Source organism: Nerophis lumbriciformis, linkage group LG32 (genome assembly GCF_033978685.3).
Source record: "Nerophis lumbriciformis linkage group LG32, RoL_Nlum_v2.1, whole genome shotgun sequence".
NCBI classification, from domain to species: Eukaryota; Metazoa; Chordata; class Actinopteri; order Syngnathiformes; family Syngnathidae; genus Nerophis; species Nerophis lumbriciformis.
This window is the reverse complement of record NC_084579.2, coordinates 1741640-1764123: the sequence shown is the minus strand read 5'-3', so window position 1 is coordinate 1764123 and position 22484 is coordinate 1741640. Positions and strand designations below refer to the sequence as shown.

General features: G+C 42.7%; 1 protein-coding gene across 1 annotated transcript; it reads right to left on the bottom strand.

Annotated features, from left to right (window-relative positions):
- Nucleotides 1-1457: 1457 nt before the first annotated feature.
- Nucleotides 1458-21550, bottom strand: aatkb (apoptosis-associated tyrosine kinase b). Its single transcript, XM_061926806.1, has 14 exons — nt 21205-21550; nt 15502-15659; nt 12667-12790; nt 9188-9267; nt 8820-8938; nt 8652-8739; nt 8373-8506; nt 7893-7977; nt 7654-7775; nt 7409-7558; nt 4191-7332; nt 4001-4115; nt 3746-3937; nt 1458-3685 (listed from the first exon to the last, which is right to left on the bottom strand). The coding sequence occupies exons 1-14, from the start codon at nt 21287-21289 to the stop codon at nt 3657-3659; spliced, it is 4623 nt and encodes a 1540-aa protein (XP_061782790.1). The 5' UTR covers nt 21290-21550; the 3' UTR covers nt 1458-3656.
- Between the last annotated feature and the right edge of the window lie 934 nt (nt 21551-22484).

The following is a 22484-nucleotide window of genomic DNA, read 5'->3' as shown; positions in this document are numbered from 1 at the left end:
TCATCTACTCATTGTTGAGTTAAGGGTTGAATTGTCCATCCTTGTTCTATTCTCTGTCACTATCTTTCTAACCATGCTCAACACCCTCTCTGATGATGCATTGCTGTGTGGCACACAAAAGTGCTTTCATCAAATGCACTAGATGGCAGTATTGTCCTGTTTAAGAGTGTCACAACATTGCTGTTTACGGCAGACGGACTGCTTTACTGTAGACGTTCTTTATATTGTGGGAAAGCGGACTCAGGTCCGCATGGAGCTGGAGACCACGCCCCCTCAAGCTCCGCCTGAATTTCGGGAGATTTTTGGGAGAAAATTTGTCCCGGGAGGTTTTCGGGAGAGGCACTGAATTTCGGGAGTCTCCCGGAAAACCCAGGAGGGTTGGCAAGTATGGCAAATTGTAACCTTTGGAATCATTTCTTTAGTTTGAAAACATCCCATTGAAGGGTTAATGATGATGTCATATGTCCAGGCAGCACAGGGAACTGACTTCTCATGTCACATGACTTCAAACTTCACCCCTCATTGGCTGCTTCTCAGACTTGGTCCTCTGCTTCTGTCTCCACTTGCCGGAGGTGAGTCTTGCTTTTTGAAGAAGAGCATTTTTACACAATTACTTTTTTTATACACTCAATCTATTTTCAATGACATCGTCAGCATCATTTCATGTAAAAAAATTCACTTCACAAAATATTACATCATTTCCGTGTCCAAGAATATATTTCGTAATGCAGGGAACGGTCTTCTATTTCAGTCTTAAACAAGTCTTAATGTATTCTAAAATAAGTCCTAAATCTAAGTCCTAGACAAGTCTTGAACCAGTCTAAAATGAAAAGTCTTGAATCAGTCAAAAACAAGTCTCGAATGGTTTTTCAGTAAGTCTTGAATCAGTCTAAATACGACTGATTGAACACGACGAGTAAATAAATGACGGCCGACTCGTAACTTTCAAAAACATGAGGTTGTTTATGCTAATTAAGCTAAGCTAAGTTTGCACAAAAGAAAACTTTTTCAGATGTGGAAAAGAGACTTTATTGATTTGTTTGGACAGACGGTCCAGCTATGATGACACTTCTAGTTCCACTTCTTTCCTGACCAAACCTGCTGCGATGGACTAAGTAGTTGAGCAGAGCGTAATAAGCGCAAAGCACCAACGCCTCGTCAAAAGTTGCGTTGGTTAAAGAAAAAGCAAAGCACTTGTTGATGCTAACGTCGCTAACTAAAAGCAACCTGGCTTTTCGGCGGCAATGTTGTTCCTGAAATGAATACCTGTACAGGTCCTACATACTGGAGGTTCAAGAAGGCTTAAGAAAGTCCTGATTAGGCATTTAGCAAGTCTTGAACAAGTCTTCAACAAGTATTTAATCCACCTTCAAAATCTCCTAAAATAATCTTAACCTTAAGTCCTAAACAAGTCTTGCATTTAAATGTAGGTCATAAACCAGCCATGAAACAGTCTTGAATCAGTCCTAAATTGAATTCTTAAATAAGTCTTTGATGACTCTTAAACAAGTCTTGGAACGGTCCTACATGGAAGTCTTGAATGAGTATTAATTTCAAGTCTTGAATAGGCCTTAAATAAGTCATAAATCAGTCTTAATTTAGTCTCAAATCAGTCATTAAAAAGTCTTAAATCTGAGTCTGAAAACAAGTCTTGAATCAGTCTTAGTTAGGTATTGAATCAGTCTTAAACAAGTCTTGAATATGTCTTATACAAGACTTAAATACATTTTGAATCGGTCTTAAGTAGGTCTTAAATCAGTATTTAACATGTCTATCATTAATAACTCCTAAATCCAAGTCATAAACAAGTCTTGAATCAGTCTTAAGGTATTTCAAAGAAGTCTTGAATCAGTCTTAAATAAACGGTCATAAATCAGTCCTGAATACTGAAATACTAAATCATCTTTCATCTTGAGTCTTAATTAAGTATTGGATTTAAATCTTAAGTAAGTATTGAATCAGTCTGAAATAATCATAAAAAACATTGATTTACTCTTAAATAAGTCTTAAATCTAGAATCAGTATCAAGTCTTGAATTAGTCATAAATGAGTCTTAAATCTGAGTCTCAAACAAGTCTTGAATACTGTAAGTCTTGAATAAGTATTTCATATTTCAATCAGTCATAAATAAATCCCAAATCTAAGTCTTAAAAACGTTTTGGTCAGTTTTAAATAAGTTACATCTGAGTCTAAAAACAAGTCTCGAATCAGTTTTAATTTAGTATTGAATATAAGTCTAAAATAAGTATTGATTCAGTCTGATATTTAAAAAAAAAAGTCTTCAATCAGTCTTAAACAAGTCTTGGAACAGTCCTACATGGAAGACTTGAATATGTATTCATTTCAAGTCTTGAATACGCCTTAAATAAGTCATAAAGCAGTCTTAAATTAGTCTTGAATCAGTCATTAATAAATCTGAAATCTGAGTCTCGAACTAGTCTTGAATCAGTCTTAATAAGGTATTGGATCAGTCTTAAACAAGTCTTGAATTTGTCTTTAACAAGTATTGAATTTGTCTTAAATAAGTCTTGAGTCAGTCATTAATAAGTCTTAAATCTGAATCTCAAACAAGTCTTGAATCAGTCTTAAGGTATTGAATCAGTCTTAAACAAGTCTTGAATTTGTCTTTAACAAGTATTGAATTTGTCTTAAATAAGTCTTGATTCAGTCATTAATAAGTCTTAAATCTGAATCTCAAACAAGTCTTGAATCAGTCTTAAGGTATTGAATCAGGCTTAAACAAGTCTTGAATTTGTCTTTAACAAGTATTGAATTTGTCTTAAATAAGTCTTGAGTCAGTCATTAATAAGTCTTAAATTTGAATCTCAAAAAAGTCTTCAATCAGTCTTAAGGTATTGAATCAGTCTTAAACAAGTCTTGAATTTGTCTTTAACAAGTATTGAATTTGTCTTAAATAAGTCTTGAGTCAGTCATTAATAAGTCTTAAATCTGAATCTCAAACAAGTCTTGAATCAGTCTTAAGGTATTGAATCAGTCTTAAACAAGTCTTGAATTTTTCTTTAACAAGTATTGAATTTGTCTTAAATATGTCTTGAATCAGTCTTAAACAAGTCTTGAATCAGTCTATCCATGTTCCTGTGCATCAGTTGAGCTTCTTTTGACTGTTTAACTGTCAGTTTATAATTGATGTTAAATACAAATGTAAGGTTTATTTGACATTTTATAGTCCTTTCACCGTGAACGCTTCCTAATATCTTCATTATTACAGTAAGAGGTGGAACAAAACAATAGGGACACTGTGAACATTTTTCTGAAGCGGCACAAAGCGAAGCAGCAAAATGTGACCTGATTATTTTGGACAGCGCAAAAGCCGAGGTGGCCTCCATAATGGACGTTATCGAGAGCAAGACGCGGTGGGAACATGCACGGACTAGAAGATTGTACTTGATGCGAGGAGCTCGCTACGAAATGATTCAACATATTGGTCTCCTTGTGTCCTTCCTTCCTTGCTTGTGTCCTAAAAGAGGTCACGTCTGTCCACTTTTTAGTCCATCGGGTCTTCCTCCTCATCGAGTGAATCCCTGCAGAGTGAAACTAGTCACAATAAATATTTCTACACATGAAAAGGATGTCCAGGCCACTCCCACGCGGTGGTCACATGTCCAGGTCTGGTCCCTGGGGCAAGAACCTGTCCTTCACTCCTTGTCTCCGTCCTCGCTGCTTCCTGTCAAAACAAAGTCAGACGATGCGGTTACACTCTCCTGCGTTGGCCCAACCCCCTCACCTCCAACAGAGTCCACGTCCGAGTCGGAGACGTGCGTGATGGAGAAGCGGGACACGGTGAAGCGGGAAAACTTCGCGGCCGGCTGCGTCTCCTGAGCTTTGGTGGGGCCGGAGTGGGGAGGCGAGTCCAGAGTGGCCGAGGACGTCGGCAGCGGGAGCAGCGGAAAGTCGTCCTCCCACTCCAAGCCTGCACCTGACACAAGGTGGCGCTCTTGAGCATACTGAGCAGTCTCACATCGTCTCACATCGTACTCACTCTCCTCGGAGACGTTCCCGTCTGATGAGTCGTCAGAGACCCTCTCAGGATATTTTCCGAGACCTTCTGTGGCCAAAGGGAGTCCGTGAGCAGCCAGCTCTTTAGTAGGACTCTCCTGGAAGAGCAGGTGGAGACAAACATGTTGACAAACACCACCAGTCTGATTCTACAATGTCCTAACCAGGCTGACCTGATCAAACAGATAGACGGTGACATCATCAAAGAAGGACACCGTCCTTTTCTTGCGCTCCAGCTCCTCATGGAGGTTGAGCAGAGTCTGCGTCTTGAGGAGGCCTCGCAGTTTGAGGGCGTGGCTGTCGTCACACACCACCACAGGTACCACATAGGACTCGTCCTCGCTCTCCTCCTCTTGGACACTGTAGGTCTTCAACTCCTCATCCGTCTCATCACTGTCATCGGAGTCGTCGTCCTCCTTGACCGCCTCCTCCCCGTCAACAAGAGATGGAGGCGGAGGAGAAGATGATGATGACCTTCTTGTGTTGGCCGCGTGTTGCAAGGCCACCTCATCTCTGGGTAAGATGTGCAGGACTTCTATCCCTGGTCTTTTTTCGGGAGGTTGACAGAATTGTTCTCCTTCTTCCTCCTCCTCCTCCTCAGGCTGTCCGTTAAGGGCATCAAGAGCCTCCTCCATGGCTCCAACAACCTCTGCTGCCCAGTCTCCAAGAGACAAGTTCTCCTCCTGCGATGGCCACTCCTCGAGTCCACCTGAAGAATCCAGCAAGTCGTCACAGTCACAGTCTGCTCTTTCCGAAGTTCCACTTTGTGCTGGACAAGAATGTTCTCCATGTCTGCTTCCATGATTCGTCTCTGTGTCTTCTGGTTTTTCTTCTTCTTTATAGTGCAGTTGCTCCTCCTCATTCTTGGACTGATGTTCATTCTCATAGTCTGAGAAGTAGGCAGAGTCACTATGTGGCGTCTCCAGACTCAGTGGTAACAAGGTGTGGTCACGTGACTGGGAGTCATCAAAGGATGCTTCTTCTTCTGGTGATATCTCCTGTGCCTCGTCCTCCTCCAGACTCACAAGCTGTGTTGTAGCTTGGTCTCTGGGTTCATGAGGTTCCTTTGGGACAAACTCTGGACTCTCGTTATTTTCTGTGTCGTAGCCACTGTCCATTGCTTTGGGGGAACAGGAAGGGCGGGAGGCTGGGCTGGAACCCTCACATAAACCGGCTGCAGACGGTACCTCCATAGCCTCCATGGAATCTGGTGTTCCCACCTGCTTTTGTAGTGACTTGAAGGCAGGAGAAGCATCGTCTGCGAAGATCCCTGAAGTAATATCAGTGATGTCATCAGTCATGTCATCGTCTTCGTTGTCGCTGCAGTCCAGGATGTCCGTAAGGCTTACGCTGGAGCAGCCTTGATCGAGACCGCTGTCTCCCGTTTGACTCTTCTCTGACGGCGGGTCTGTGAGGACCACCATGATGTGCGTGTTGCCTGCAGGCGGTGGAGAAGTTTGAGTCATATCTTGGTCTCTTGTAGGCTTTGTCACCAGTAGAGCTTTCTTGGTCTCGTCGCAAGGGGCCACACATGTTCGGCCCTCAGGCTTGATCAAGGCAGCTTTGGACACAGTTGGACCCCCCGGTGCCGGTGAAAGGTTGATCATCTCTTCATTGCTCGAGATATCGATAACTTTGTCGCTGATGTAGTCGTTCGGAGCGTAGCAGTAGTTGCTGCCTCTGACTAGCAAGCCAGTGAGTGGGTCGACAAAGTGTGAGTGGCAGCAATCTCTTGGTGGCGCTCCTTGGGTTTCGCTCTGGTGACACAAGTAGACAAAAGCCTCACAGCCCTCCAAGGATGCAGTTGCATGGTGTCGACTCAGACAGCTGCTGTCTTTAGCCTGGTGCTGCTCCAGGTAGTTGACAGACTTGGGTAGACTGTGGAAGGCCAGGCTGCGCTCCTCAGGCCAGGAATCTTCGATGTCTGTGCTCGGCATTGTGTATTGAAAGTCCACATAGGTGTCTTGTCTGCAGCTCTGGCTCGCTCGTCTTGGGTGCACAACGTTTCGATGGCGATGTTTAGAAGGCCATGTGTTGCAAGTGTACCTCTCTATAAATATGTCCTCTTCTTCTTCCTGTTCTGAATCGCTCTCCTTGCGTCCGATGAAGAGCGCCCCTTCTGTCTCCACGTTGATGCTGACCGAGTGGCTGTTGTGCCTGCTGTGGCTCGGCATGGTCTTCCTCAGGGAGCCCATCATGTCATAGTAGCCTCCTGTCACTGTCTTATCGAGGATTGAGGTTTGGGTTGTGTCCAAGTAAGAGTCACTGTAGGCCTCTTCAAGGGGACTACTGAAAGACGGAGTTATTCCCACTGGGGTCTCCAACTCGCCCAATGCCTGACGAAGACTCCTTGATCCCCAGCTTTCATGAAGGTGTTCAGTGGACATCTCACCCCCCATAAGATAGCGTTCTATGTCCACAGGTGACGTGTGCTCATAGTAGTAACCTCCATCTCGATCTTTGTAGGACACATAGTGACTGGACTCCCACGGTCGTAGAGGGCTGCTGTCTGCAACCTGCCCTAAAAGGGGTTCCATTGTCAGAGAGATAGCAGGACTGGACTCATTTGAATCATAGACATCTGATTTGTGCATGTCTGCTGACCAGAAGGGGTCTAGGTTTTTAGCCTGAGTTGGGCAGACCATCATTTCATCTGAGTCTGCACTGCCGGTGAGGAAGTTGCCACTGCTTCCCTGGCAGTCTGGACTATAGGAGCACATGGTATACTCAGGCTCCATGTTACAGTCTACGGGTTCTTCGATGCGGATGTAGTATTCACTGTTTACTGATGGGCTGTGGGCGCTAAAAACAGGAAGTACACCAGGAGCGTGCAGAAGTTTAGGTTGGTAGCAAGAAGGAGAAGCTTCATGATTGAGGCAGCCTCCCACAATCCCCACCGGTGGATAAAATGCTTCATGATGACTGACTTGACTGAGGGCACTGGAGGAGTTCTGGCCTCCGTATGATTGCTCTGCCCGGGCCTGTTCCCACCTGTACTCAAAGTTCAGGCCATGGCTGGTCTCAGTGATCGTTAAAATGTCATCCCCAGACTCTGAGTGGTATCCGTCAGTGCCTGAGAATCGTTCAAGCAGAGGAAAAGAGGAGGAGGTGGACGAAGGCCGCTCTAGCGTCATCATCGGGGAACCGCTGCAAATGTTGTGTCCGGCACTGGGCCGCATGGAGTTCCAACGCCTCTCAAAGTCATCTTTGGCCTCGCTGGCACCTTTGGCACACAAGTAGCTCAGCAGCAAATGGACTTCCTCAGCAATGGGTCTCTGATCAGGCGGGAGCCAGCAGAACTGCATCACCTCGTACCTGAAGAGGAATTATGAGACTGGTGAAGACATACACCGATACTACAGGATGGACTGAAGATTTCACAGTCTCTCACCAGCGTTCAGCCAAAGGAACTTTGAGCATCGGTTTGGATAGTCGCAGCTGCTGCTCCCTCAAGGCGTAAGCCAGAACTTGTTGGTCAGAATAATGGCTGTAAGGCTGGTTTCCCAGCTCCAACAATTCCCAGATGGTCACTCCCAGAGACCTGTAACACAGCACAGCCGCATGGTGATAACAGACGTCTTCCTATACTTCTGCTCTGACACTTGTAGAACTTTGTGTTCTCTCTTTTTGTGTTACCAGATGTTACTCTGTTGGGTCTGCTCGGCCACCATCAGATTTCCGTGCACCTCGTCCACCAGCTCAGGTGCGATCCAGCGCAGGGGCACAAAAGTCTGATCAGATGTCACAAAGTAGTCATCCTGACGAGAAGGAGAAACATCTTTGTGAGGTTCAATTGTTCATGCAGATGACTTGTTAACTTCCAGCCTTGGGCAAATTCAAAGATAATTGACTTTTTTCTCTGGACGTTGTCATACCCTGTACTTGGTGTGGGACAAGCCATAGTCGCCAATCTTCACTGTAGCATCGGCTGTAAGCAAGCAGTTCCTCAAAGCCAGGTCTCTGTGAACAAATAACTGTTCAGAACTCAGACTTTTCAGTCAGTCAAATCCCAGTCAGCCTCCCTTGTTACACATTTATATGTCATACATCAGCAGATAATAAATTGTACTTTGCCGTTTCTATGATGACTCACACAGTACACAGTACATGTACATATAGTACATGCAGAGTATACAAACAACTGTGTCTAGCAGCTTAAAAGAATATACATTAGTGTGCAAAGCAACAACCGGCCAGCAGAGGGCTCTGCTTTCCAGAGGCGATGGCCGACCGCCTGCAACAAAATCACTGATGCTGGAGTCTGAGACGAGCACTCGAGCAGCACCAGGATGTTGTTACAGGAAGGGACCTGTCAGAGCTGCAAAAAGTTGTGTTGTGCAGCAATGGAGACCTGCCTGTGAGTGAAGTTGTGCTTGTGCAGGTGCAGAAGTCCTGATGCGATGTCACACGCCATTCGCTGGAGAAGTAACGGCTCGGGGGCGACGCTCTCTGCAGACCTGCTGCTTCGCAGATAACCCTTCACGTCACCCTGGCAACACAAAGGACAAGGAAGTACATTTGTCCAAAGTTGTCCTACAACCTTTGAACACTTGAAACAATCGTGTGCAAGCTGCGTTAAAAAGCAACAGACTCTTCTTCAAAGGTCAGGTCAGACTTCCCAATCATCTACTCACCAGTGGACAGAACTCCATGACCAGCAGGTAGGGCGTGACCTCAGTGCACTGGGCCAGGCACTGCAGCAGAGACGAGTGCTGCAGCACCCTAAGGGACACCACAGGAGATGTGAGCTTCTTCATCAACACAAACTAGAAGATCTGGAACTAAAAGGAATATGTATGTACCGGTAAGCTTGTATTTCTTCTAGGAAGTACATCTGTTCCTTGGCGCTGGCACTGGCCTTCAGCTCCTTGACCACCACCTGACTGCTTCGCAGGTTCTGATTGAGCTCCCCCAGAAGAACCTACAAAATGGCCACATGGACACATAGCACCACAAACACACACGCACACGTATGGACGTTTGGTGTAAAGGGCGGGGCATGAGGGTGACGGACATACCAAATCATGGCGGACACGGGTGGAAGATGATGGTGATAAACGAGGAAGAGAAGGAGATTTTATCTGCTTGTCAACACTCAAGAGATGAGACTTCTGGGGGACATGACCACAGGAGCATCAACACAAAGTTCTACATTTCGGAGCGGGCTTACCTTCCCAAACCAGCCATTTCCGATCTCCTTCAGGTACAGGAGATTGTGGCGGCTCAGGTTGGAAGATTTCTGGAGTTGGACTGCAGGAGAAGAAGTCAAAGTGATGCCAATCACATTCAGAGACAGCAATCATCAAACGTGGTCATGAACGTCCAAGAACGCCAGAGAACATTCTTGACGACTAATGCTGAATAAAACACTCCAAATCCTGCTAGCTTGCTTGAGCATAGTCGTCTGAATCGTTCATACCGTGACGACTGCCCCGTCCCCGCTTAGTCCAATGAGACCGACCTTTACGTCCATCTGTCCTTCATTGTGGGCGGAGACACAGACATACGGACCTTTGTGGTGCGGCGCTCACACCCCCCCGTCCCCCAAGAAGACCACACAGTCCAGCCACTGTCCAATAAAGTCTGTCAGCTTCCCCACGCTCTCATTCCTGACACCCACCCGTGTTCTCTGCGGACCGCAGCAGAATCCAAACCATTGTCTTGACGCAGCTCCGCACCAGCTCGGACCAGTTAGCCACACACACTGGCACCATTTATCCTGAAGGGTTCTGTTTTACCATGCCTGTATCTAGCATGTAGCATGTAGCATTTAGCATGTAGCATGTAGCATGTAGCATTCAGCATGTAGTTTTTCAGTTTTTCAGTGTGCAAGAAGGAAGATAAGGCAAGCAGAGAAAACAACATCATGTCCTTGAGGTGCACAACCAGATGAACATCAACTAACTGGTATCACTTTGTGTGTGTGTGTGTGTGTGTGTGTGTGTGTGTGTGTGTGTGTGTGTGTGTGTGTGTGTGTGTGTGTGTGTGTGTGTGTGTGTGTGTGTATGTGTGTGTGTGTGTGTGTGTGTGTGTGTGTGTGTGTGTGTGTGTGTGTGTTGCTAATGATGCTAATCGATACTTTTACTGTCTGGCTGCTCTAAGCTGCGTGGTTTCAAAGAAGCTTCACACTGCGTCTTCATGGCAACCAGGAAGTCGTTAAGATCTGTGCCAGGTTGCTCCCTGAGTGGTTCCATATTTGATTGCTGCTGAGTCGATTAGCCCGAAAGCTGGAGCGGTTCCGGGGGAACGCACGAGGGAGGTTCTGCACAGATTGATGCCACCTCTGAGAGCTCGACAACAAGAACAAGATCAGCTGCATTAGGGCGGGACTGTAACTGATCCAAACTCTCATAGCCCTCAGAACTCATGAAGAACCTCACCCAGTCTACTGGGAAACAGACTGGACCCGATCAGAACAACATCCTTCACACATCTGGTCTGTGTTAGAACACCATCTCTGCTTCTAGTTCTTTTGGTGGTTAGTTCAGCTAGTGGTTAGCCATTCTTGTAGTTAGTGGTTCTAATGGTTAGGGTTACATAGTGGTTGTAATGGTTAGTGGTCCTGGTTGTTAGCGGTCCTAGAGACCCTTATTGTTAGTGGTTCTAATCGTTAGTGCCAGGGTTCTAACGGTTCTAGCGGTCTTAGTAGTTAGTGGTTCTAGTGGTCCTAGTAAATGAGTGGATCTAGTGGTTAGGGGGTTCCTAGTAGTTACTGGTTGTAATGGTTAGTGGTCCTAGTTGTTAGTGGTTCTAGTGGCCCTTGTTGTTAGGGGATCTAGTCATTAGTGCCAGGGTTCTAACGGTTCTAAAGGTCTTAGTAGTTAGTGGTTCTAGTGGTTCTAGTATTGAGTGGATGTAGCGGGTAGCGGTCATAGTAGTCAGTGGTTGTAATGGTTAGTGGTCCTAGTTGTTAGTGGTTCTAGTGGCCCTTGTTATTGGGTGTTCTAGTCGTTAGTGCCAGGATTCTAACTGTTCTAGTGGTCTTAGTAGTTAGTGGTTCTCGTGGTCCTAGTAATGAGTGGATCTAGTGGTTAGGGGGTTCCTAGTAGTTACTGGTTCTAGTGGCCCTTGTTATTGGGGGTTCTAGTCGTTAGTGCCAGGATTCTAACTGTTCTAGTGGGCTTAGTAGTTAGTGGTTCTCGTGGTCCTAGTAATGAGTGGATCTAGTGGTTAGGGGGTTCCTAGTAGTTACTGGTTCTAGTGGCCCTTGTTATTGGGGGTTCTAGTCGTTAGTGCCAGGATTCTAACTGTTCTAGTGGTCTTAGTAGTTAGTGGTTCTTGTGGTCCTAGTAATGAGTGGATCTAGTGGTTAGGGGGTTCCTAGTAGTTACTGGTTGTAATGGTTAGTGGTCCTAGTTGTTAGTGGTTCTAGTGGCCCTTGTTGTTAGGGAATCTAGTCATTAGTGCCAGGGTTCTAACGGTTCTAAAGGCCTTAGTAGTTAGTGCTTCTAGTGGTCTTAGTATTGAGTGGATGTAGCGGGTAGCGGTCATAGTAGTCAGTGGTTGTAATGGTTAGTGGTCCTAGTTGTTAGTGGTTCTAGTGGCCCTTGTTATTGGGGGTTCTAGTCGTTAGTGCCAGGATTCTAACTGTTCTAGTGGTCTTAGTAGTTAGTGGTTCTCGTGGTCCTAGTAATGAGTGGATCTAGTGGTTAGGGGGTTCCTAGTAGTTACTGGTTCTAGTGGCCCTTGTTATTGGGGTTTCTAGTCGTTAGTGCCAGGATTCTAACTGTTCTAGTGGTCTTAGTAGTTATTGGTTCTCGTGGTCCTAGTAATGAGTGGATCTAGTGGTTAGGGGGTTCCTAGTAGTTACTGGTTGTAATGGTTAGTGGTCCTAGTTGTTAGTGGTTCTAGTGGCCCTTGTTGTTAGGGGTTCTAGTCATTAGTGCCAGAGTTCTAACGGTTCTAAAGGTCTTAGTAGTTAGTGGTTCTAGTGGTCCTAGTATTGAGTGGATGTAGCGGGTAGCGGTCATAGTAGTCAGTGGTTGTAATGGTTAGTGGTCCTAGTTGTTAGTGGTTCTAGTGGCCCTTGTTATTGGGTGTTCTAGTCGTTAGTGCCAGGATTCTAACTGTTCTAGTGGTCTTAGTAGTTAATGGTTCTCGTGGTCCTAGTAATGAGTGGATCTAGTGGTTAGTGGTCCTAGTAGTTGGTGGTTGTAGTGGTACTAGTAGCTCTAGTAGTTAGTAGTTGTGGTTGTCTTAGTAGTCAATAAATCAATCAATCAATCAATCAAAGTTGACTTATATAGCCCTAAATCACAAATGTCTCAAAGGGCTGCACAAGCCACAACCACATCCTGGGCTCAGATCCCACATCAGGGCAAGGAAAAACTCAACCCAATGGGATGACAATGAGAAACCTTGGAGTGGACCGCAGATGTGGTTGTACTAGTTAGTGCCAGGGTTCTAATGGTGCTAGTGGTCTTAGTAGTTAGTGGTTCTAGTGGCCCTAGTAATGAATGTCTAGTGGTTAGTGGTCCTCATAGTTAGTGGTTCTAGTGGTACTAGTAGATCTAGTAGTTAGTAGGTCTGGTCGTCTTAGTAGTGCGTGGTTATAGTAGTTAGTGGTTCTAATGGTCCTAATTATCATAGTAGAACCAGTCCAGGATGTTTAGTCCCTGATAAGTACATAGTTGTACAAGGTGGACTCACCCGGCGGAGCGGGTTGCCTAGCGACCGGCAGGGACACCTGGGTGAGAGGCAGGATGTAAACATCCGGGCCGTCCGGCGCCATGTGAGCGTGGAAGTCCTCGCCATCTTGGACATTGTGGAACTCCTGCAGCACGACACCAAACTTTGAGTCTTCTCAATACCAAATATTATTATATATGTTTATTACATATGATTATATATCAATATATGTTTATTACATATTATTATATATCAATATACTGTTTATTACATATTATATATCAATATATGTTTATTACATATTATTATATATCAATATATGTTTATTACATATTATATATCAATATACTGTTTATTACATATTATATATCAATATATGTTTATTACATATTATTATATATCAATATATGTTTATTACATATGATTATACATCAATATACTGTTTATTACATATTATATATCAATATATGTTTATTACATATGATTATATATCAATATACTGTTTATTACATATGATTATATATCAATATACTGTTTATTACATATTATTATATATCAATATATGTTTATTACATATTATTATATATCAATATACTGTTTATTACATATTATATATCAATATATGTTTATTACATATGATTATATATCAATATAAGTTTATTACATATTATATATCAATATACTGTTTATTACATATTATATATCAATATATGTTTATTACATATTATTATATATCAATATATGTTTATTACATATTATTATATATCAATATATGTTTATTACATATTATTATATATCAATATATGTTTATTACATATTATTATATATCAATATATGTTTATTACATATGATTATATATCAATATATGTTTATTACATATTATATATCAATATATGTTTATTACATATTATATATCAATATAAGTTTATTACATATTATATATCAATATATGTTTATTACATATTATATATCAATATATGTTTATTACATATTATATATCAATATATGTTTATTACATATTATTATATATCAATATATGTTTATTGCATATGATTATATAGCAATATACTGTTTATTACATATTATAGATCAATATATGATTATTACATATTATTATATATCAATATATGAATATTACATATTATTATATATCAATATATGTTTATTGCATATGATTATATATCAATATACTGTTTATTACATATTATTATATATCAATATAAGTTTATTACATATTATATATCAATATACTGTTTATTACATATTATTATATATCAATATATGTTTATTACATATTATTATATATCAATATATGTTTATTACATATTATATATCAATATACTGTTTATTACATATTATTATATATCAATATAAGTTTATTACATATTATATATCAATATAAGTTTATTACATATTACATATCAATATACTGTTTATTACATATTATTATACATCAATATACTGTTTATTACATATTATTATATATCAATATAAGTTTATTACATATTATATATCAATATTTTGTTTATTACATATTATTATTATTATTATCTATATTACATCATTATATCAATACACTGTTTATTAGTTATTATTATTATTCATTATTATATTCTCCACCAACTGGTCGCCTCAATCAAACTGCTGTCACACTTACACACTTAGCCACGCCCACAAGACATAAACACACACACACACACACACACACACACACACACACACACACACACACACACTTCCTGTCATGTGACCTCACTCATGTCTTCACACGACCTCTTGCTCGCCCTCTGCTCAACATCTGGACTCTCTCTACACGTCTCACACACAACACACAAACACAACATTCACACTCACACACAACACAATGACACTAAATCACAACATTCACAACACAGAAACAATTTTAACACAATACAACATTCACACTCACACACAACACAATGACACAAAATCACAACATTCACAACACAGAAACAATTTTAACACAATACAACATTCACACTCACACACAGCACAATGATACAAAACACAACACACAACGACACAACAACACAACATGCACACTCACACACAACACAATGATACAAAACACAACACACAATGACACAACAACACAAATTCACACTAACACACAACACAATGATACAAAACAACACACAATGAAACAAAAACACAATGACACAAAAATACAACACTCGTAGCACAAAAACTCAACAGTCACACACAACAGAATGATGCAAAAACATGACACACAATGACACAAAAGCAACACTTACAACACAAAAACAATTCTAACACAACAAGACAAAAATATAAAAACATAACAAAATAAGAAAAGACAACAAATAACTAACTGACATTATACACAATAACACAAAGACGTGACACAAAAAGTAGAACAACACAAAAATAACACAAGTGTCACACTTGTGGATCAGAACCATCATCACTGACTTCAACACACTTGGAGATGAAACAACACAACATCTTAGTGCGTGTGTGTGTGTGTGTGTGTCTACACTTACCTGCTTCAGGTGGGACACTCTCTCACACACACACACACACACACACACACACACAACCTCACACGTGTGCAGAGAGGAAGACGAAGAGAGGATGAAGACGAGGTTTAGACGGACAGAAGTGGAGGACAGGAAGTGGGAGGAGCCTAACAGTTGAGGTCGTCCCCTGAGGGGATATGGAGCCCCCCCCCCCCCCCCCACAAGGAAGGGGGGGGTTCACATACTGTCGTGATGACATCATCCTATACACACACACACACACACACACACACACACACACACACACACACACGATCTTTGACCTCCAGCCCACAGTCAGTCAGAGGTGGCTCACCGTGAAGCCGGTCCTGGTCCTGGTCCTGGTCCTGGTCCTGGTCCCGGTCCTGGTCTTCTTGCAGCACAAGCAGGTCAGCGTGCAGACCACCAGGCCGACCAGGGCGCAGGCGGACACCAGAGACCAGAGCCACTCTTGGCCAGGTGCGACGCCACCTGCTGGTCAAGGAACATCTTTTCTTTATGTCCATCACGTCCTGGCTGCTCATTGGTTACCATGGAAACGGAGCACAGTCTCTTTAATGCTAATGAATGTTTACCACAACAACACAAAGAGATGAATAACTTTGAAAGTGACTTTCTGGTTAGTCAATCTATCTTCTGTGTTAGTTAGTCACTAAACTACATCACATCAAGAAATAACGTTTGTTACGCTAACTAACTACATTTAGTAACTTATATGTTTTTTTTGCTAACGTTGCTACAATAATAACTAGTTTCATGACTACAAATCTTCCTTCTTAATTTGTGTATAGAGCCAGCGAGCCTGAGCTAGTTAGTTAATTAGTTAGTTAGCCACTGAACTATATCATAACAAGAAATAATCTATTGTTTGTATTGTTCATATCGCTAACAAACTTTTGTTACTACATTATATACTTGCCTATATATATATATATTTTTTTTAAATAATATATTATATACAGTATATACTTGCCTATATATATATATATATATATGTAATATATATATATATATATATATATATATATATATATATATATATATATATATATATACTGTATATATATGTAATATATATTATATATATATATATATACACATGTATATATATATAAATATATATATATATTACATACAGTATATACTTGCCTATATATATATATATACCTATACTGTATGTACCTATATTGTATATACCTTTATATACCTACATACATATATACCTATATATAAACCTATACTGTATATACCTTTATATATATATATATATATATATATATATATATATATATATATATATACACATATACACATATATATATATGTATGTATGTGTTACGGCTCAGGCTCCTGCCAACGCCGCTCATCCATCTGTGCGCACCTCGGGACAAGCCCACGGGTGCGCAAATCCAGGGACGCGCCATGCGCGTCCCCGCCCTGCAGCAGCCACCAGCTGCATTCACTCACCGGCAATCTACACTCCTGGGTCTGATGAGGGCAGGCTCAATAAAGGACCAGTGGACCCAAGGATCGGCGCGGGAACTTAGCTTTCTCATGGTGTACCGTAAGCAACAAGCTTTATGCTATATTCGTGTTTCCTCTCCGTGCCTTGATTTGTCCCTTGTCTTCTCCCGTGTCCCCGCAGTACCCTCCGTCGCCTGGAAAGTGAGCCTGTGCATCTCATTTTCCCCTGGATCTCCCTCTGGACTCTGACTGCTTCCTTCGTTCCTCGACCTCTTGCTCGCCCCTGGATTCCGACGCCTCTCTCTCGCCCCGGATAACCTGCCTGCCCCATGGACTTCCTCGTATCTCGTTCAACACGTTGGTAACACTCACTTCAGTTAACTACACACATAGTCTTACACCACACACTCTTGTATTCTAGTTCACACTCCATTTCCTTAGTTTAGTAGTATTGTTTGTTATTATTTATATATATATATATATATATATATATATATATATATATATATATATATATATATATATATATATATATATATATATAATAAATAATTGTATATACTGCCCCCTGGTGTCTGTTTGCCTTTACCTCCTCTCAGTAAAACACAACAGTATGTATGTATATATACATACCATGAGCTTATGTAACGAAATTTCGTTCTTATCTGTACTGTAAAGAGCAAATTTGAATGACAATAAAAAGGAAGTCTAAGTCTAATATATATATATATATATATATATATATATATATATATATATATATATATATATATACACATACCAGTGACGTGCGGTGAGGTTGATGGCTGGTGAGGCACTGACTTCATCACAGTCAGATTTACAAACATATGAACCCTAAAGAGTATCTTATTCACCATTTGATTGGCAGCAGTTAACGGGTTATGTTTAAAAGCTCATACCAGCATTCTTCCCTGCTTGGCACTCAGCATCAAGGCTTGGAATTGGGGGTTAAATCAACAACAATTATTCCCGGGCGCGGCGCCGCTGCTGCCCACTGCTCCCCTCACCTCCCAGGGGGTGATCAAGGGTGATGGGTCAAATGCAGAGGACACATTTCACCACACCTAGTGTGTGTGTGACAATCATTGCTACTTTAACTTAACTTTAACTTTACACATACAAACTGTAGCACACAAAAAAAGCACATTTAATAAAAAAAACGTTATTATGGTTGTGCTGGATGCACCCCCGCCGTAGAATGCACCCCCTGACGGGAGTGTTATATCAACTAAAGCCCACACTTAAACTTTCCACGTGCAAGATTGAATCTATTTAAAAAAGTTATTTCATAAGAAGCCAAAAGTGCAAAAACAATAATGTTGGTGTTGGAGGAGTTGTGAATGAATGAAATATGAAATCCGCGCTGCAGTCTGCAGGTGTACCTAATGTTGTGTCCCTGCAGTCGTTCACGGCTCTTCCAACACGAGCATTGTTGTTTTTGCACTTTTTGGCTTCTTGTTAAGTGACTTTTTTTGGGTGGATTCGGTCTTGCACGTGGAGGGTTTGGGTGTGGGCTTTGGTTGGTGTGGCGCTCTCGTCGGGGGGTGCACTCTGCGGCGGGGGTGCATAAACCGGCACCAGGAGGCGGGGCTACTGGAGCCTCAGCCAGTGCGTCTTCGCAGCAGTTTTATGATCGCTCAGCACAAGAAATACGTTACACACATACAGTTGTTGACAAAATACACTGTACATTATATACCTCAGATAACTCAACTATGGAAATGTATAATATAATTCATATAGCAATACAGTCTCACTGCACAGCAGGCCAGCAGTTAGCCCAGTCATTGCGCAATCCATGTTGAGGCACTGAGTGACGTGCCTCAACTGGCTGCTGATCACCGCACCGTCTCTTCTCAGTATTTGAACGGCAAATGTGAAAATTCAGCGATTTTGAATAAAAATAATCTAAAACTGGTGAAGTTAAATGGAAAATAACTTTATAGTATAATCACTGGATACATATAACAATTTAATTAATTTGTTTTCTTTTTACATTTTTTTCTTAAACCGCGGGCACAACCGCGGAGTCCGCGGATTATCCGCGGATCGGGCGGATGAAATTAAAAAAAATTAGATTTTATCCGCGGGTCGGGTCGGGCGGTTGAAATAAAAAAAAATTAGATTTTAAATAGATTCAGGCGGGTGGCAGTTAAACCAATTGGTAAATATATATACATAGTTAAATGTTGTTACCCACATACGAAAAACGAGCAGGCACCTGCAGCATATGCCACAACAGAAGAAAAAAAAAAAGAGATGGACACTTTTACGGAGCGGAGAAGGGACGCCTCGCCGGGGTCCGGGACCGAGGCCCCTTCCCCCGAGAGGGCCCCACCGGGAGCCGTAGCTGAGGCGATCCGCGAGAAGGGCCCGACGCACGTCCAGGGTCACCACCGCACCGACACCCCGCCTCGTCCGCCTTCGCCGCGGCCGGCGTCACGCGCAGCAGGTAAGCAGCTTACCTGCCCGCCACCCCTGTTGCCGGGGGCGCGTAACAGGGGTCACTCCGCGCGCAGTGCGCTCACGAAAGGGGTGGGGCTCACCCTGGTTGATATAGACAGCAGGACGGTGGCCATGGAAGTCGGAACCCGCTAAGGAGTGTGTAACAACCCACCTGCCGAATCAACTAGCCCTGAAAATGGATGGCGCTGGAGCGTCGGGCCCATATACCCGGCCGTCGCCGGCAGCAAGACGCGCTTGGAGGTGCGCTCAGCGCGGCTCCCATATGATTGCGCACTGGTGTGCGTCTGGGTCGTGACAGCATGGCACGCGAATGTCTGTGCTGCATTGGATCAGTCTCCTTTCTTTAACAGGCAAAAGCTTTATAACCTCACTAATGCCTTGCATCGTCTATATTAGATATATAACAACGGGCGGGTGCGGGCGAGTGCGGTTCTGATCAAATGTTACATCGGGTGGATGGCGGATGGTTGACGACTTTCTGATGCGGTCGCGGATGAAATAATTGCCTATCCGCGCATCTCTAATATACATATATATATATATATATATATATATATATATATATATATATATATATATATATATATATATATACACATATATACGTATGTATGTATGTATATATATATATATATATATATATATATATATATATATATATATATATATATATATATACATATACATATATATGTATATATATATATATACATACATACATACTGTGTATACCTTTCTTTATATACATATATACCTTGCAAACGTGCCAGGCGTACTCAAGGCCACTTGAAGCAGAGAAACCCTAACTAACCCAAAGAGGGACTAAGCAAAGGTCGTGGTGAGGAGTTAGCATACCAAACACTGAGTCTTGTAAAAAGAGGAAGAAGTCAACATAAAAGTTTTGGAGCATGAACAAAGTCCTCGTGTTGAGTGACTGGCAACACCTGGTGACTAATGACCGCCAACAGCAGGTGTGGACACTGATCACTAAACCACAGCAGGTGTGGACACTGATCACTAAACCACAGCAGGTGTGGACACTGATCACTAAACCACAGCAGGTGGGGACACTGATCACTAAACCACAGCAGGTGTGGACACTGATCACTAAACCACAGCAGGTGTGGACACTGATCACTAAACCACAGCAGGTGTGGACACTGATCACTAAACCAAGTGTGGACACTGATCACTAAACCACAGCAGGTGTGGACACTGATCACTAAACCACAGCAGGTGTGGACACTGATCACTAAACCACAGCAGGTGTGGACACTGATCACTAAACCACAGCAGGTGTGGACACTGATCACTAAACCACAGCAGGTGTGGGCACTGATCACTAAACCACAGCAGGTGTGGACACTGATCACTAAACCACAGCAGGTGGGGACACTGATCACTAAACCACAGCAGGTGTGAACACTGATCACTAAACCACAGCAGGTGTGGGCACTGATCACTAAACCACAGCAGGTGTGGACACTGATCACTAAACCACAGCAGGTGGGGACACTGATCACTAAACCACAGCAGGTGTGGACACTGATCACTAATGGCTTCACGTAAAAAGTGAGGTCACACGCCACGCTTGAGTCTCCAGGCTCTCATGCTACATGCTACATGCTAACACCACAAGTGTTAGCGAGGAATCGAACGCCGTCCCCAAGATGCGATGCCGACCCCCTGCCGCGATGGCCGGTTGCCGTGGTAACGTGCAGGAAGAAGGCTGCTCGCTCGTTGCCACGGAGACGGCCTCGGTGAAGGTATTGTCCACCTGACAGGGTCAAAGGTTGCATCCGCCATCTTGTTACGGGGTGAAAGTTCGTCTTCGTCACGACAATCTCGGACGTTTCCGCCGAGTCGCCGCCAAGAAAACCGAGAGCTTTGGTTGCCATGGCAACCGGCTGCCCAATGGCCGCCCGATTAGCATCACAATCGTGACGATTATTATTGATTATTGATCGGCAACTTCTTTGAAATGAGTCAATGATCTTCATCACGTTGCACGCCTACAAACAGAACCAGAACCAGAACCAGAACCAGAAGACTTCTGGAATGTGCTCACCTGAGCCCATGGCGCAGGTGTTGTCCCAAAGCGCGGCGAACGTCAGCAGCATCAGCATCTTCCTCATCCTCCTCATCCTCCTCATCACCACACTGGATCCGCGTCTCCGTCCAGAACCGCGTCCGGCGACCCGGCCAGGCGAGCCTCCATCTCCCGGAACCGCGCGGACGTCCGCAGACGAAGGAGCACGAGCGAAGGTCCGTCCGAGTTCGGAACGTTTCTCACTCCGAACCCCGCATTTCCGAGGACGATCAAGCGCAGAGTTCGGCGTCGGTTCGGCGGCGAGGAGGAGAAGAAAGAGAAGGAGGAGAAGGAGAAGAAGAAGGAGGAGAAGGAGAAGAAGGAGCAGGAGCTGTCCGCGGTTCTGCCGGAGAGAACGCCATCTTGCCCGCTAATGCGTCCGAAAAAGGAGGGGGGCGAGGAAGGGGGGGGGGGGGGTCTGTACGCTGAGATGATGCTCAACACGCACGCGCTGATCAGAGCCTTCACGTGCACAGAGAAGATGATGTTACGTAATCATTTTTCATGGAGGCGCTCTTCTACTTTCTTCTAACGTGACGTCACTTCTGCTTCCCTTCAGCCATCCATCAACAATGTCTGCAGTGTGCAGGATGGCCGCCAGAGGGCAGCAATACTGCATACAGAACTAATATAAGCTAAAACAATATTGTTATATTATTTTAATAACGTTCGGACTTTAGAGCGTCCTCGTGTCTCTGCTGCAAACTTAACAAATATGTTATTTAAAGAACAATAATATGAATAAAAAAAATACAATCATGAGAAAAAGAATATTGAATCAGAGTGGACAAGACTGCACTAACCAGAAGTCGCCACAAGATGGCAGCAATGTTGGAATAACTGTAAAAGAAAGTAAATGTAACACATTTTAAACTTCCAACAACTATTTCGGTGATTTATTAATACAAAAAAATATTAAGTAAATGTCATTTCTTTTTTTAATTGACTTAAACACATTTCAAAAGAAAACACGAAGTTTCTAATCAAAATGACTTTTAAAGGCTCTTTGTAAAAATAAAAATAAAGAATTGTCAGGACAGTGGTTTCCTAGCAACAAAACACTAAAAATAAATACAAAATATATTTATAACTTTTAGACTTTAGCATCTCACCTGAAAACAATAATATTTAAAGAATAATAACAAATACAATCATTAGAAAAATAATATTGAATCAGAGTGGACAAGACTGCACTAACCAGCAGTCGCCACAAGATGGCAGCAATGTTGGAATAACAGTAAAAGAAAGTAAACGTAACA

Coding starts and splice junctions, on each gene's coding strand:
- aatkb (XM_061926806.1), bottom strand. CDS start 21,289: ATGAGGAGGATGAGGAGGATGAGGAAGATGCTGATGCTGCTGACGTTC. Junction 8,740..8,819: donor GAAGAAATACAAGCTTACCG/GTACATACATAT, acceptor GGTGTCCCTTAG/GGTGCTGCAGCACTCGTCTC. Junction 3,938..4,000: donor CGGGAACGTCTCCGAGGAGA/GTGAGTACGATG, acceptor ACCTTGTGTCAG/GTGCAGGCTTGGAGTGGGAG.